Source organism: Erythrolamprus reginae, chromosome 4, assembly GCF_031021105.1.
Source record: "Erythrolamprus reginae isolate rEryReg1 chromosome 4, rEryReg1.hap1, whole genome shotgun sequence".
Taxonomy (NCBI): domain Eukaryota; kingdom Metazoa; phylum Chordata; class Lepidosauria; order Squamata; family Dipsadidae; genus Erythrolamprus; species Erythrolamprus reginae.
The window spans coordinates 136,814,195-136,831,943 of NC_091953.1; the positions used below are offsets into that span (position 1 = coordinate 136,814,195).

At 40.8% G+C, this 17,749-nt stretch overlaps 1 protein-coding gene across 2 annotated transcripts in view; it reads left to right on the forward strand.

Annotated features, from left to right (window-relative positions):
* Positions 1-17,749, forward strand: part of DNAJC15 (DnaJ heat shock protein family (Hsp40) member C15) — a 35,194-nt gene that overhangs the window by 7,807 nt on the left and 9,638 nt on the right. For both annotated transcript variants that reach the window (XM_070751392.1, XM_070751393.1), the window contains exons 2-5: positions 2,103-2,154; positions 4,285-4,358; positions 13,305-13,381; positions 16,408-16,478. In XM_070751392.1, the coding sequence (XP_070607493.1) occupies positions 2,103-2,154; positions 4,285-4,358; positions 13,305-13,381; positions 16,408-16,478 (274 nt within the window). The remainder of the gene's footprint in view (positions 1-2,102; positions 2,155-4,284; positions 4,359-13,304; positions 13,382-16,407; positions 16,479-17,749) is intronic.

Sequence of the window (17,749 nt, forward strand, 5' to 3'; positions counted from 1 at the left end):
AAAATAAATAAATAAATAAAAACTTTCTGCTTAGTTACCTAACACAATAGTTGATCATAATACCCTGTTTCCCCGATAGTAAGACACCCCCGATTGTTAGACGTATCAGGGGTTTCAGGGGGGTCGGCTAATATAAGCCGTACCGCGAAAGTAAGACATATGTCTTACTTTCGGGGAAACACGGGGGTATTGCCGCCTCCCTCTCATCTAACTGCGCGCCGCCTCCTGCCCACGCCTGCGCCGTCCCCCTCTCCATACGTCGCCGTGTCTGCCACCTCCCTCTGATCTTAATGAGCGCCGCCTCCTGCCCACTTCCGCGCCGCCCCCCCTCCATACGACACCACGTCTGCCGCCTCCGTCTGTTCAGGTTGTTAATAAATGTTAATTTTATGGTTAAAACAAAAAATTCGACAATTTTTTTCCGATATAAGACATACCCCGAAAGTAAGACATAGTGGGGCTTTTGGGGATAAAAAGAAAGTAAGACACTGTCTTACTTTCGGGGAAACACGGTAGGCCAGTTGATCATAATAGGCCCTGATGAATATAGATAGATAATCCCTTTTGCTTTTTGTATGAAAGTACTCTAAAATACTTTGATCACATAATATAAAACCCCACAGATCCTCTCCCTCTCCCTCTCTCTTATTTTGGGTGCTCATCTTACACGGGCAAGCAAGTGCAACAAACATCACCTCTCCCCATTAACGAAACGAGCCGCCTAATTACTGTGTGTCTCGTATTGTAAGAATTAATGTTTGTAAACTTAATTCAAGAGGCTTAGATTAAAGATGCTGTACAAGTGGGAAGAATTATTCTTGAAAAGGCGGCGTTGGGCCTCTTGGAACAAGGCAAAACATGACAAGCATCCCAACGGCGAACTGTAATCAACTTGAAGTGGCGCATCAGCTGGGCTCTTAGGAATATTAATGGGGCTCCTTGCGGAACAAAAGCAAGCGATGAATAATGTGCGGCGCCTGGCTTTGGCCTTGCAGAATGAACTGGCGCTGCCTTTCAGGACGCGGCTGGAGTTCAATTTGTTTTGCTACGCATCCACATGTTGGCGTTCAGTGGGGTTCAAAGTGGCCTCTGTGAGAGGGACAGCTCATAAATTGGATGGATGGATAGGTAGATAGATAGGATAGGTAGGTAGGTAGGTAGGTAGGTAGAGAGAGAGAGAGAGACAGACAGACAGAAAGAGACAGAGAGAGAGAGAGAGACAGAAAGACAGACAGACAGAGGAAGGCAAAGATAGATAGATAGATAGATAGATAGATAGATAGATAGATAGATAGATGATAGATAGATAGATAGATGATGATGATGATGATGATGATGATTATTATTATTATTATTATTATTATTATTATTATTATTTATTAGATTTGTATGCCACCCCTCTCCGAGGATTCGGAGCGGCTTCCAACAAACAACACAATCTACAAATCCAATATTAAAACAAAACATTAAGAAACCCTTATTAAAAACAATCACACAATTCAACAAACCATGCATAAAACGGGTAGGTAGGTAGGTAGATAGATAAATAGATAGGATAAACAGACAGACATGACAGATTAGAAGATAGATGACAGACAGACAAGAGAGAGATCAATTGATAGATACCGTGTTTCCCCCAAAATAAGACTCTGACTTATATTTTTTGAACCCTGCAATAAGCGTTTGTTGCCATGCACTCAAACGACCCATTGGGCTTATTATCAGGGGACGCCTCATTTTGAGGGAAACGGTAGATGATCGATAGATACATAGAGACAGGTCCCTCTCACTAGCTGCAAGCAGAGACCTTCTCTTGGCCTTTTGCACATGCTCAGAAGCCCTAATCTTACAGCACCGTCTGAAACCAATGCATCGCCTTGACTTTCTCCCCAAAGGCTTTTGTTGAATCTTGGTTAACCTTGAGCTCCAAAGGCATCAAAACTCCCAATGCAGTCGAGTTTAGAAGTCTTAAATTTTTATTGTTGGCATCTGAAGTTTTTTGTTTTGTTTTTTAATTTGAAAGATTGCACCTGAATTATTGTATCTCCAGGATATTAGTGTCAAATCACTAAATTTCTCCCTTCTTCTTCTTTTTTAAATAGGCCAAATCTGTCATTGGAGTGGGACTGGGCATTGCTGCCGTCGCTTTTGGAGGTTCGTATCGATACGCTTTAGAATAAAATGTTGTACGTTAAACTTCAGAAGAAAAGGATTTAGGGGTCGTCATTTCTGACAGTCTCAAAATGAGTGAACAGTGCAGTCAGGCGGTAGGGAAAGCAAGTAGGATGCTTGGCTGCATAGCGAGAGGTATAACAAGCAAGAAGGTATAACAAGCAAGAACAGTCACTCATGCCCTCGTCACCTCGAGGTTTGACTACTGCAACGCTCTCTACATGGGGCTACCTTTGAAAAGTGTTCGGAAACTTCAGATCGTGCAGAATGCAGCTGCGAGAGCAATCATGGGCTTTCCCAAGTATGCCCATGTCACACCAACACTCCGCAGTCTGCATTGGTTGCCGATCAGTTTCCGGTCACAATTCAAAGTGTTGGTCATTACCTATAAAGCCCTTCATGGCACCGGACCAGGGTATCTATGAGACCGCCTTCTGCCGCATGAATCCCAGCGACCAGTTGGCCTTCTCCGGGTCCCGTCAACAAAACAATGTCGTTTGGCAGGGCCCAGGGGAAAAGCCTTCTCTGTGGCGGCCCCGGCCCTCTGGAACTAACTCCCCCTGGAGATTAGAATTGCCCCCACCCTCCTCGCCTTTCGTAAGCTCCTTACAACCCACCTCTGCCGTCAGGCATGGGGGAACTGAGATATTCTTTCTCCCTAGGCCTTTACAATTTATGCATGGTATGTTTGTTTGTAGGGATGTTTGGTTTTACAATAAGGGGTTTCTTAGTTGTTTTAGTATTTTATTACTGTTGTTAGCCTCCCCGAGTCTACGGAGAGGGGCGGCATACAAATCCAATAAATGAAGGAAGGAAGGAAGGAACGAACGAACGAACAAACGAATGAACAAACGAATTAATGAATGAATAAATAAATAAATGAATAAATAAATAAATAATTTTCCTGCACATGCGCAGAAGCGAAATCTCGCTCCGGCGCCAACCTGTCACTCAAAGCTCTGCGCGCATCAGCACCGGTAGCAGTGATAAGTTGGAAGCACCGCCTGCAACATTTGCTTTCTTTGAATTCATCGAAGAGATGGATTTGGAAAAAAAGGAGCCAGACTTTACAAAGAGCTTAACATCAGCGTAATATTTTTTTGTGATGAGCCAAGTATTTTCGGGGGGAAAAAGAGATATTTTCCCCCTTATAATGCTGTAAGACCGATTTCACCTGCCAATTTTTTCCTCCTGCTGGACTGGGCTGGCCTCCAAACCCAGCCACCTGGGAAATAGTCTAAATTTTTAAAAAGAGCAATCGCTAATAAAATGGGGAGGAAAAAGATAATTAAATACTCGGTATTTCTGGCCCGAAAGTGCTCGTGCTGCATCTACATCTAAACATCATCAAAAAAGCACAACAAAGAATGTTCTTTCTGCGCCAGCTCAGGAAGCTCAAACTGCCCAAGGAGCTGCTGATCCAGTTCTATAGAGGAATCATTGAGTCTGTCATCTGCACCTCTATAACTGCCTGGTTTGGTGCTGCAACCCAACAAGACCGACACAGACTTCAGAGGAGAATCAGAATTGCAGAAAAAACAATTGCTGCCAATCTGCCTTCCATTGAGGACCTGTAGACTGCACGAGTCAAAAAGAGGGCGGGTAAAATATTTACTGACCCCTCACATCCTGGACACAAATTGTTTCAACTCCTACCCTCAAAACGTCGCTACAGAGCACTGCACACCAAGACAACTAGACACAAGAACAGTTTTTTCCCGAACGCCATCACTCTACTAAACAAATAATTCCCTCAACACTGTCAGACTTTCTACTAAATCTGCACTTCTGTTCTACTAGTTTTCCTCATCATTCCTATCACCCTTTTCCTCCCATGTTGACTGTATGACTGTAACTTGTTGCGTATATCCTAAGATTTTTATTAATATTGCTTCTTCATTGCTTATTTGACCCCTATGACAATCATTAAGTGTTGTACCACATGATTCTTGACAAATGTATATTTTATTTTATGTACGTTGAGAGCATATGCACCAAGACAAATTCCTTGTGTGTCCAATCACACTTGGCCAATAAAATTCTATTCTATTCTATTCTATTCTATAGGAGAAATTCAGATGTTAAGTTGCCTTTGGTTTCAATGTTTTCCAGGTCGTTATGCATTCCAGCTCTGGAAACCTTTAGAAGAAGTCTTCTCCCAGGTAGCCAAGAACATCTCAGCTACTGTAAGTTGAAAGCTCAGATCATCTTTCATAATGTTAGAAATGGGGGTGGGGAGACACACAACTTCATAGAATTGGAACTGGGCATCGGACCAGAGTATCTCCGGGACCACCTTCTGCCGCATGAATCCCAGCGATTCTGTTGCAAGTGGAGGAGTTTGTATCTGTTGTGTGCTCATGTGTTGTTGTGGCTGAAGCTGAAGTAGTCGTTGACAGGAAGGGTGTTGTAGCAGATGATTTTATAGTTATGTTTAAGGCAATGTAGTTGTAAGCTTTCTAAAGCTAGGATTGTAAGTCTAGTTGCGTAGGGTCTTCTGTTGCGAGTGGAGGAGTGGAGGGCTCTTCTCGTAAAGTATCTCTCTTTTCATATAAAATATTATTCCTTATACAAAGTTAATATCTTTAATTGTAGACTTAGTTTTTAGTATACTCCAGCTTTGTTGCCAATCAGTTTCCGGTCACAATTCAAAGCGTTGGTTATGACCTATAAAGCCCTTCATGGCACCAGACCAGATTATCTCAGGGACCACCTTCTGCTGCACGAATCCCAGTGACCAGTTAGGTCCCACAGAGTGGGCCTTCTCCGGGTCCCGTCGACCAAGCAATGTCGTTTGGCGGGGCCCAGGAGAAGAGCCTTCCCTGTGGCGGCCCCGGCCCTCTGGAACCAGCTCCCCCTGGAGATCAGAACCGCCCCCACCCTCCTTGCCTTTCGCAAGCTCCTTAAAACCCACCTCTGTCGTCAGGCATGGGGGAATTGAGATATTCCCTCCCCCCTAGGCTTATAGAATTTATACATGGTATGTTTTTGTATGTATGAGTGGGGTTTTTTTTAAATTGGGGTTTTTTAGATTGTTTTTAATATTAGATTTGTTTACATTGTCTTTTTATATTGTTGTTAGCCGCCCCGAGTCTTCGGAGAGGGGCGGCATACAAATCTAATTAATAATAATAATAATAATAATAATAATAATAATAATAATAATAATAATAATGTCTAGTTTAATGAAAAGAAGGACCAGGGGAGACATGATAGCAGCCTTCCAATATCTCAGGAGTTGCCACAAAGAGGTTTTGGGAGTCATAGAATCATAGAGTTCCAAGGTCATCAGATCCAACCCCCTGCTCAATGCAGGATTCATTAAAATATCCCAGAAAGATGACTGTCCAGTCTCTGTTTGAAGACCTCCAGTGAGGGCGAACCCACCACCTCCTGTGGCAAACTGTTCCACTGGTTTATCACCCTTAGTTTTTTTCTGATATCTAATCTAAATCTCCTCCCTTGCAGTTCCATTCCGTTGTTTCTAGTCCTTCCATGGGCTAATGAGAACAATGCTGATCTCTCTGCTCTGTGACAGCCCTTCAGATATTTGTAGACAGTTATCAAGTCTCCTCTCAGTTTTCTCCTTTGGAGACTAAACTATTCAAGCTATTCTCCAAAGCACCTGAGGGTAGAAACATAGAAACATAGAAGATTGACAGCAGAAAAAGACCTCATGGTCCATCTAGTCTGCCCTTATACTATTTCCTGTATTTTATCTTAGGATGGATCTATGTTTATCCCAGGCAGGTTTAAATTCAGTTACTGTGGATTTACCAACCACGTCTGCTGGAAGTTTGTTCCAAGCATCTACTACTCTTTCAGTAAAATAATATTTTCTCACGTTGCTTCTGATCTTTCCCCCAGCTAACCTCAGATTGTGTCCCCTTGTTCTTGTGTTCACTTTCCTATTAAAAACACTTCCCTCCTGAACCTTATTTAACCCTGTAACCTATTTAAATGTTTCTATCATGTCCCCCCTTTCCCTTCTGTCCTCCAGACTATACAGATGGAGTTCATGAAGTCTTTCCTGATAAAGTTTTATCCTTAAGACCTTCCACCATTTTTGTAGCCCAAGGGTAGAACAAGAAGCAATGGGTGGAAACTAAACAAGGAGAGAAGCAATTTGGAACTTAGGAGAAAATTCCTGACAGTGAGAACAATTAACCGGTGGAACAGCTTGCTTCCAGAAGTTATGGGTTCTCCAGCATTGGAGGTTTTTAAGAAGATGTTGTATAACAATTTCTCTGAAATGGTATAAGAGTGTCCTGCCTAAGAAGGGGGTTGGACTAGAAGACCTCCAAGGTCCCTTGCAACTTCTGTTCTTTTCTGTTCTGTTCCGGTTTTGCTCTACTCTGCTCTATATACTCTATTCTATTCTGTTCTGTTCCGTTCAAATTTGTACAGAACAAAGTATTTAAATGAGAATATTTCATTCATTCAGATCTAGGTTGGGTTCTTTGAGTGTTCCCTTTATTTTTTTGAGCAGTTACATACATACATACATACATACATACATACATACATACATACATACATACATACACACATACACACATACACACATACACACATAAACACACACTGCTGAAAGAAATAAGGGGAACCCTCAAAGAACCCATCCTAGATCTGAATGAATGAAATATTCTCACTGAATACTTTGTTCTATACAAAGTTGCATGTGTACAACAGCCGGGGAAATTGACGGTTCATCAAGCATTGCTTCCTAAGTGGACAGTTGGATTTCACAGAGGTTTGATTGACTTGCAGTTATATTGTGTTCCTTAAGTGTTCCCTTTATATTTTTTGAATAGTATACATTATCTACTATATAAACTGTATGTGTATATACAGTGATCCCTCGATTATCGCGAGGGTTCCGTTCCAAGACCCCTCGCGATAATCGATTTTTCGCGATATAGTGGTGCGGAAGTAAAAACACCATCTGTGCATGCGCGCCCTTTTTTTCCATGGTCGCGCATGCGCAGATGGTGTTTTTACTTCCGCACCTGGGAAGACCCAGGGAAGGTTCCTTCGGCCACCCAGCAGCTGATCTGCTCGGCAGCGCCGCAGCAGCGAGGAGCCGAAGATTGGGGTTTCCCCGCCGCCCACACAAAGGGGAAACCCAGATCTTCGGCTCCTCGCTGCTGCGGCGCTGCCGAGCAGATCAGCTGCTGGGCGGCCGAAGGAACCTTCCCTGGGTCTTCCCCGCCGCCCACGCGCCGCTCGAGAGCAAGAGGGGGAGAGATAGAGAAAGAGAGGGAAGGAAAGAAAGAGATGAGAGGGAGGAAGAGAGTGTGAGAGAGGAAGAAGCAAGATAGAGAAAGAGAGAGAGAAAGATGAGAAAGGAAGAGAGTGACGTCATCGGGTGGGAAAATATTTTTAATTAATATTTTTTGAAAAATCGCGATATAGCGTTTCGCAAAGATCGAGATCGCGAAAATCGAGGGATCACTGTATACACACACGCACACACCACTCTTTTAAAATTACACACATTCAACCTCATTTACTGTAATAGGAAAAACATATATAGAGCCTCTCCTCTTCCCCAGCTTCTATATACACACATTCTTCACACACACACACTTCATACATATATAGCTGGTACAGGAGATGAGCCTGTAGTTTAATAGCAAAGGTCTCTGCCTTACAAGCAGAGGCTCCAGGTTCAAATCCCAGTAAGGGTGTGGCTACCCAATGAAGGCAAAAAAGCCCAAAATAGATCTATAGTAGTCTCCCTTCCTTTTCATTAGCAGCAAAAAATATGGTGTGTGTGTGTGAAGAATGTGTGTATATAGAAGCTGGGGAAGAGGAGAGGAATGAAAGAAAAGGAACAGCCCAGCCGAGCAAAGGGAGATTAGGCAGAGACAAAGAGACAAACGGGTGGATTTAGGTCAGAGACAAATAGGATTTTAATAATAGATGGAGCTGGGGAAGCTTCGGTATCACCACAGAGCCAACAGGAGAGGCCGGCCTCGCTTTTCGCGCCCTCCCCAGCCTCCCCCAGAAGGAGTAAGTAGCACAGCAAGCAGATCCTACCAGATGTATAGATATATAGACTTAATATGTGTATGTCTCTTTCTCTCTCTCTCTCTCTCTGTGAATATATACCTATAGGTCACTAAATGAACCATTATAACTCAAGGACTACCTGTATATACCATATATCTGTTTACTACCTGTATGTGCGTATCTATGAAGCTCTGCACCATAGTAACAGCATTTAGACTTATATTCCGCTTCATGGTGCTTTGACAGCCCTCTCTAAGCGGTTTACAGACTCAGCCTCTTGCCCCCAACAATCTGGGTCCTCATTTGACCCACCTCGGAAGGATGGAAGACTGAGTCAATCTTGAGCTGGTCAGGATCGAACTGCTGGCAGCTGGCAGTCAGGAGGAGTAGCCAGCAATACTGCATTCCAATCACTGTGCCATCACAGGTCGAAGGAAAAAGAAAGAAAGAGAAAGAAAGAAGGAAGGAAGGAAAGAAAGGAAGGAAGAAAAGAAAGGAAGAAAGAAGAGAAAGAGAAAGAAATAGAAGAGAAAGAAAGAAAAAGAAAGCAAAGCGAGGGAGCGAGGAAGAGTAAGAGGAAAAAAACAGGAGATGGAGGGAGCCGGAGAGAATGGAGAAAAAGAAGGGAAGCAAGGAGAGTAGAGGGAAGGAAAGAAAAGAAAGATAGAAAGAAAAGGGATGAAGAAAGAGAGGAAGGGAAAGAGGGAAAGAATAGCAGTAGCATTTAGACCGCTCCATAGTGCTTTGCCCCCAACAATCTGGGTCCTCATTTGACCCCCTCGGAAGGATGGAAGGCTGAGTCAACCTGGAGCCAGTGATGAGATTTGAACTGGTGAACCACAGTCGCAGAAGCAGCTTGCAGTACTGCTCTCTAACCACTGGATGTCCACACGTGGATGGGGGAGGGAATGGGTAGGCACGTGTGCGCATGTTAGCCCATGCACACTCACTATTTTTTGGCACATGAACCAAAAAATGTTTCGCCATCCCTGCCCTACACCATTCTGGACAAACGGCTATTCAAACTTTTTTTTCAAAACCTCCCATGTTGTAGCACTCATAACTTCTGGTGGCAAGTTGTTCCACTGGTTAATTGTCCTCCCTGTCAGGAAATTCCTCCTTAACTTTCAGGTTGCTTCTCTCCTTGGACCCGTTTCCATCCGTAGCTTCTTGTCCTGCCTTCCGGCACTGCGGAGAATAAGTTGACCCCCTTCCTCCTCGTTGTGGCCGTCTCCTTAGCTGCCTTTATTTATTTCGCCTGTCTTATTCTTTCGCTTGTTCTGCGGCTTCCCTCATTATTAGTCCTCCACCCCAGAGGTAGTTTGGACAGGTGTCACTCTCGCAGCTCTGGCGGTTATTAATTCTAGGCCGCAAAATCAAACTTCCCCCAACTGGCTTCCTCTCCTTAAATTTATGAACGGCCGGAGGGCGGCTGACCCTCAGAGTTCACTCTCGCTGGACACGGAGCAAAAAAACAAAATAAAAGTAATGGAGAAAGTAACTTGGGATTTGTCAAATTAGCATTTGTTTTGACGGACGTTAATTTGGAGGAACCCTCATTACCCGAGCGGCTTAGATCGCCTGCTTTGAAAGGAGCCCCGTGCGCCAGATGGGAGCTTTTTAAAAATTAAAGAAAGATTTCTCTCCGTTTTGCCCCAGGCAGGTATAATAACAACCTCCTCAAAAACGGTGGCTATTCCGGGTGTCAGCGAGAAAGGAAACCTTATTTTTTTTAATGCTGTTGTAATTCTTTGTTTTCTTTTTTTAAGGTAGGACGAGGCCCAGGGAGCTTTTCTCTCCAAGTGGCTAAAATTTGTGAATCGATTGTAAAGAAGCCAGTGTTTATTTCTAAGTCGAACTAATTTACGGCTAAATTTAAAACAAAAAACGGTTGCAGAGAACATAAATAACATGTTTTCCTCCCTTGAAAAATACAAGAAGTCCTCAACTTAACAACTGTCTGTTTAGTGACCTGTCGAAGTTACTACGCCGCTGAGAATAAAAAGGCTCAGAATTGATTTGCAATAGCGGCCACGATCGATGGATGATGATTGATTGTTTTATTTGTTTTATTTTTATTTATTTATTTAGTCAAGTACAGTGATGCCTCGTCTTACGAACGCCTCTTCATACGAACTTTTTGAGATATGAACCCGGTGTTTAAGATTTTTTTGCCTCTTCCGAACTATTTTCACCTTACGAACCCAAGCCACTGCCACTGGGATGCCCCACCTCTGGACTTCTGTTACCAGCCGAAGGCTCCCCTCGCTGGGAAACCTCCAGACTTCCATTGCCAGTGAAGTGCCTGTTTTTTGCACTACTGGGATTCTCCTGTGGCTCCCCTCGCTGGGAAACCCCACCTCCGGACTTCCGTTGCCAGCGAAGCGCCCATTTTTGCGCTGCTGGGATTCCCTTGAGGCTCCCCTCCCTGGGAAACCCCACCTCCGGACTTCCGTGTTTTTGCGATGCTGTGATTTCGCTGAGGCTCCCCTCACTGGGATTTGCTTCATTTTTGCCAGGGCTGTTTTGAGTCCCAGGGAGGGGAGCCTCTGCGAAATCACAGCATCGCAAAAACACGGAAGTCCGGAGGTAGGGTTTCCCAGGGAGGGGAGCCTCAGGGGAATCCCAGCAGTGCAAAAACACGGAAGTCTGGAGGTGGGGTTTCCCAGGGAGGGGAGCCTCAGGGGAATCACAGCAGTGCAAAACACGGAAGTCTGGAGGTAGGGTTTCCCAGGGAGGGGAGCCTCAGGGGAATCCCAGCAGTGCAAAAACACGGAAGTCTGGAGGTAGGGTTTCCCAGGGAGGGGAGCCTCAGCGAAATCGCAGCATCGCAAAAACATGGAAGTCCGGAGGTGGGGTTTCCCAGGGAGGGGAGCCTCAGGGGAATCACAGCAGTGCAAAAACACGGAAGTCTGGAGGTAGGGTTTCCCAGGGAGGGGAGCCTCAGGGGAATCCGAGCAGCGCAAAAACATGGAAGTCTGGAGGTAAGGTTTCCCAGGGAGGGGAGCCTCAGCGAAATCGCAGCATCGCAAAAACATGGAAGTCCGGAGGTAGGGTTTCCCAGGGAGGGGAGCCTCAGGGGAATCCGAGCAGCGCAAAAACAGGCACTTTGGCTGACAACGTAAGTCCGGAGGCGGGGATTCCCAGTGGCATAAGGCAAAAGGGGTGAGTTTTGGGCTTGCACGCATTATTCGCTTTTCCATTGATTCCTATGAGAAACATTGTTTCATCTTACGAACTTTTCACCTTACGAACCTCGTCCCGGAACCAATTAAGTTTGCAAGACAAGGTATCACTGTATTACATTATAATTATGATTTGCTAAATTAGAAATGATATATTTGTAAAATGAAAGGAATGATATAATGTTTAAGCACAGAAAGGAGATAATATAATTTAAATTCTTAATAATAACCTTTCCTCCCATTTGTATTGCTATTGTTATAATTAGATCAAAGGCATGATATGAACCTTTTTTCCCCTCTTGTATGAAGAGAGGTAAATTTGGAACTTTCCTCGTAAAGGGCAGTTATATTCAAATGGGGGTTTAAAAAACGTAAATGAGATAAGTAAAAATATAAAAAATGAACTGAAGCACTGTGGCATAGTTTTAGGAGAAAAAAAGCAAATAGCCAAGGGAAATTCTTGATAGCTTATAGCATTTTGACCCCAAATGAGAACAGAAAACAATCTTTGAAATCTAGATTTCAAAATTAGAAGGGAAAAAAAAAGATTTCAGAATTAGAAAAGGAGGTAGCACAAGATCAATGATGTATACCAAACAAAACAGATAAAAAAATTAAGAATTTTGATTAAGAATTTGGCAATTGATACTATATTGCATTGTATTCTAATTTGAAGGTATGTGAATTTGTATTTCTGTATGGTGGAGGAAAAAATAATAATTTCTCCCCCCCCCCCCAAAAAAAAAGTATATATTGTAATATACAAAGATATAATAATGTTTATATTGCATGATATTGGTACTAATAATAGAAAAACATTGGGACAGGGATAGTATCCTTGGCCTGCCACGCCCACCAAGCCACACCCTCCAAGCCATGCCACTCCCACCAAGCCACACCCACCAAGCCATGCCACTCCCACCAACCCACACCTGCAGAACCGATAGTAAAAAAAAAAGGGATTCCAACACTTCTGCTAAATAACTTGTAAAGATAAGATGGAATATAAGTTAAATAAACCAACCTATATACACATATACACACACACTAAATGATGAGATTTCCGGTCTCAGTTGCAATCTTAAGCTAAGGACTCCCTGGTGTAGATCTGTCTTTTCCAATACCTGCCTCCTATGGTCAAACAAGATATTCTTTGGCGGTTATGCCCACGTCCTGTCTCTGCCTTTCTTTGCCGAAGGCAGGCGGCAGGACGCGAACTTTAGTCTACGTTGTTTTTGTGTCATTGTTGTCAGCCCCAGATAGCCAGCTTGGAGATTGAGGACACAGTATTATATTATTATTATTATTATTATTATTATTATTATTATTATTATTATTATTATTATTATTACTATTTATTAATATTATTACTATTATTACTATTACTACTACTATTACTATTATTACTATTTATTATTACTATTTATTAATATTATTATTACTGCTACTACTATTACTATTATTACTATTTATTATTATTACTTTTTATTATTATTACTTTTTATTATTATTACTTTATTATTATTATTAATAATAATAATAATAATAATAATAATAATAATAATAATAATAATAATTAGATTTCTATGCCGCCCTTCTCGAGGCGACTCAGGGCGGTGTACTCCAGAGTCCTTCAGGAGTTGATCGACATATGAATTAGATTAAATAATTAATTGATTGAATGATTTATTAATTATAGATTAATAAAATTAAGCTATTTAATTTTTAACTCTGCTGCATTTTCCAAATGTAAATCCACAAACACACACACATCAGTCTAGGCTTCCTGGTTCATTCTGCAGAAACATGGTTGATTTCGGATTAATATTCTGGAACCGTCATTTTGTTGCTTCGAAGGCGAATTCTGCCCACTGGATGGTCTTGATGCTCTTTTGGGCTCCCTCTAAAACTCCCCGTTTATTTTGTTCCCAGGCTCTTCCTTCGTATTACAAAGGTGGATTCGAATCGAAAATGAATGTCCGAGAAGCGAGTCTTATTTTAGGCATCGGGTAAGCTTTGTGTCTTCCTCTCTTTTTTTTTGAATGAACAATTTTCATTATAGTTTATGTTATATAAAAAAAAATACAAAAGCAAAACAGTAGGAAAAACAAGGAAGGGGAAAGTGTGAAAAAGAAGAGGGGAGGGAGAAAGAGAAGGCATTGGCTCCTGACACCCTTAGGCGCAAGTAGAATAATTTAATTTAATTAATCGAATTTATATACTGCCCATTCCTGGGGACCCATAATAAGATAATAACATCCAACTTCAACTTTTTATTTTTACCCAATAGCTTAAACCAGCAATTTTTAGAACTGTAAATCTATCTAATTGGTCAAACCCAAGATCAAAGTTTCATTCCCCCCCCCCCCACCTTGAGCACCAAGTCCAGCAACGGTTTCCAAGTAGGAATGGTAGTATTTGTATTTTTCCTCCCTTCAATCCAAACCGTCCATTTAGCCATCTCTGCCAACTCCATCAACTTCTGCAGCCCCTCATCTGTTCTGGGGATCCGAGTGCCCCCCCGTTCTTGTACATGAAGTAATCTTGCCACCGTCAACATATAGAACATCAATGTTCCAAATTTATTTCAACTCTTTTAGAATAGAGTGGAGTAGACTAGAATATTGGAATGAAGAATAGAACAAAAGTAGAGCAGAGTAGAGTAGAGAATGTGAATGAAGACTAGACTAGAGTAGAGTAGAATAGAAATACTGTAGAATAGATTTAAAATGGAATGAGAATAGAATTAGAATGGAATGGAATGGAATGGGAAAAGATTAGAATTAGAATACAATAGAAATAGACTGGACTAGACTGGACTAGAATAGAACAGAATAGAATATAGGATAGGGTAAAGTAGAGTAGAATAGAATTATTGAAATGACTAGAATAGAATAGAAAATAGTTAACCTTATAGGTAACAAGTATATAAAAACAAAAATTATTCTTTTCATTTTATATTAATTTTATAAGCTATTAGTGAATTTTCTTTTTTCTGTATTAGAAAGACTTCAAAAATAAGTGGGATAATTGTAACCCCAAATAGATGTTAAATGTATGTACATCATGTTTATTAAATTTTTCATAAAAAGACAAACATGATGTACATACATTTAACATCTATTTGGGGTTACAATTATCCCACTTATTTTATTAAATTTTTCATAAAAAGACAAAGTTTATATTAAAAAAAAGAAAAAAAGAAAATAGGATATGAATCCTATCCTATTTTCTATTCTATTCTAGTCATTTCAATAATTCTATTCTTCTCTACTTTACTCTACCCTATCCTATATTCTATTCCATTCTATTTCATCATATGATATGCTGAAATAAAATAGAAGAGAACAGAATAGAATAGAATTATTGGAATGAATAGAATATAATAGAAAATAGGATAAGATAGTATGGAATAGAATAGAATTTAGAGTAGAGTAGAATATTGGAATGAAGAATAGAATGGAATGGAATGTATTGGTTGGTATGAAGAATAGAATAGAATACAATAGAGGACGGGATAGGATGGAATGGAATGCAGAATAGAATAGCATGCAGAAGAATGAAATGGAATAGGAATAGGAATAAGACTAGAGTAACTTTATTGTCACTTTGAACGTACACTAATTGGCAAACATTAAAAATGAAATGTCAGTGCATAGAGCTCTTGAAGGGTCACCCTCTCCAATTTTACACTGCATAAACATGGCAAGATAAATAATGAATGAATAAATAAATATGTATACTGTATACCCAAATATCTTACATGTTTTTACATTAAGCCCAAAAGAAAAGTCTCCGCTCTTCTCTTTACGGTCATTTAAAGATTTTTCTCTATTAGCATGTGAATCCCATCCTCCAATAAAAGAGAAAAAGGTGCCTTCTTTTTTACATTTGCATTTCCAACATTTCATATGAAATACCTTTATACGTTCTTGACAACCTGTCTGGAGCTTAAGTACCAAAAGGTATTTGGGCTTGAAAAGGAGGTTTATCTGAAAGAGAGAATGGCGTGGAATTTACCGGCAGAACTTTCCGCTCAAACAGGCTGTAGGGCACTTGAAAAATAAATGCCCTTTTATATCTGTCCTCCTGCAAATTTGGAAATCTAGTGAAGTTTGTGTCTTTGTATAAGGCGTCTTTTTGAATCTGTTATTCAAGGTACGCTACAAAATAAAATAATAGCATGGAAACAGGAGAAGAGACAACAGGACATAAGCAAGTCCTGGACTTCAAATATCCATTTCATTTAGTGCCTGTTTGAAGTTATAGCGCCAATGAAAAAAAAATGACCGATGACCATTTTTCACCAACGATTGTCAACATGGTCAAAATTCAGATGCTTTGGCCACTGACTCGTATTTATGAGTAGCTCTAAGTCGAGAACCACCTGGATAGTAGTTAAAATTGGCATCTTTTTTATGCAGAGTCTTTTGGGTCCATTATACAAAGTATGTTGTGAAATAAAACGATGGCGTTTAAAGGTGGTAAGAGGAACGGGAATGGAAAGGAACCATGAGCAAATGGTTAATACAAGTTGTGTGTAGGAATTTAGAATATTAACTCTGATAGTATTTAAAATGTGCACAGAGTTTAATGCGACACAGAAATTACCATACTTCATTCAAGGGGAAAAAAATTCCCTATTGTGCAATTGACTATTAAAATCTCAAATGTTCTGTTTTATTCCATTCCATTGGGATATTCCATATTTTCTCTTCTCTTTTCTCATCTCTTCTCTTTTATTCTATTCTATTCTATAGTCTATTCTATCCCATCCCATCCCACCCCATTCCATTCTATTCTATCCTTCATTCCAATATATCTTCCCTTCCCTGTTCTATTCTATTCTATTCCATTTTCTATTCTGCCAAGCTTTAAAAAAAACCCTTTCTTGAAAGGTGTAGTACTCTCTTCCGCCACCAGATGGCAAAGACCTCTAGAATGTTATGTTTCCCGACGCAATGCAAATTTGCTAGTTTTCCGCCTGCAAGACTTGCCTGATTTATGCTAAGCGCTCTAAATATATATTTTACAGTCCATCTGCTGCCAAGGCCAAGATTAGAAATGCTCACCGGAAAATTATGATTCTGAACCACCCAGATAAAGGTAGGTTTTGTGTTTCGGTCCATATTTGTTGGCTCCGCGACATCCGACGGTTCTTGATTGAACATTACCCTTTCATTAATCTCACGCATGCACCCCATTTTGAAGCAAACCTTAAAACAGTTGCGTAAAATTGCTTGAATAAAATAGAGGTAGCCTTCTAAGTTAAAAATAGCCGTCTTTTGGGTCATTCATGAAAATTGCAATGGGGGTAGTAAGTTTATGCCCTATTTATTGAATAATAGCTTTTTTTATAGTCCTTCCTTTCCTAGTACCTTAGCATGATCCTTCATTACTTTTAAACTAGGAAATAATTAAATAGTCGGTTTTTACCCATAAAGGCTTTAATCATTTTAATCGTTATCTAGAACTGAACTTTTATAGCAATGAAAGAAAATTGAGCTACTTGCCTAGTCTGTTATCATACCGAACCCTGTGGGCTTAGTACAAAACCTTAAAATGTGACTGTTGCTCCTCAACAAATAATGTTGTCTATCATTTGTCCTTTTTGTGGCTATTCAAATAATGTGACTTCATTGACTTAAAAAGAGTCCAAGCACCGATTTGCAAAATTCTCTTGGTCGGTAAGCCACTCCCACCCAGTCACATGACCTTTAAACCACCGCCAGTCACATGATTGCCCAGCCACTCCCACCTGGTCACATGGCCTGCAAGCCACTCCTACCAGTCACATGACCATCAAGCCACACCCACACAATAAGCCAAGCCCACAGCGTGGTAGTAAAAAAATTTGCAACCCTTCACTAATCGTAGCCCTAACTAGCTGTCATGTACTAAAATTCTGGAACTGGATACGTCAAAACTTAGGTTTGGAACAGAGAAAAATATTAGCCACGACAATGAAAAATAACGGAATTTATTTGAGCGGAATCTTTCCAGCCATAAATAAAGGGGAGAATTTTTTTTCCTTCCTTTTTGAGAAATGCGTTATAAAATGACAAATTTGTATTAGTTTTGACTGCTGCGAAAGACTCTCCTAGCTTGTCACAGAAGCTTTAATGAGCCAAGTTTTTAATGCAAACAGATCTCCCCGCAAAAGCTCTTATTATAACTTTAACTACACTACAGCTGGTTGAGAAGGAAGCCCATATGTTCATTGATGTACTCTCTACTTCGAAACAACAGATGGTGGAGAGTTACTCAGTATTTAAAAAGCCCCTGAAAGCGGTGGGAGTGGAGGGTTGTGGGTTTGTTTTTTTTAATATATCGGGATGACAGATTTATGGTCTGTTCCTTTTCATTTCAGGAATGTA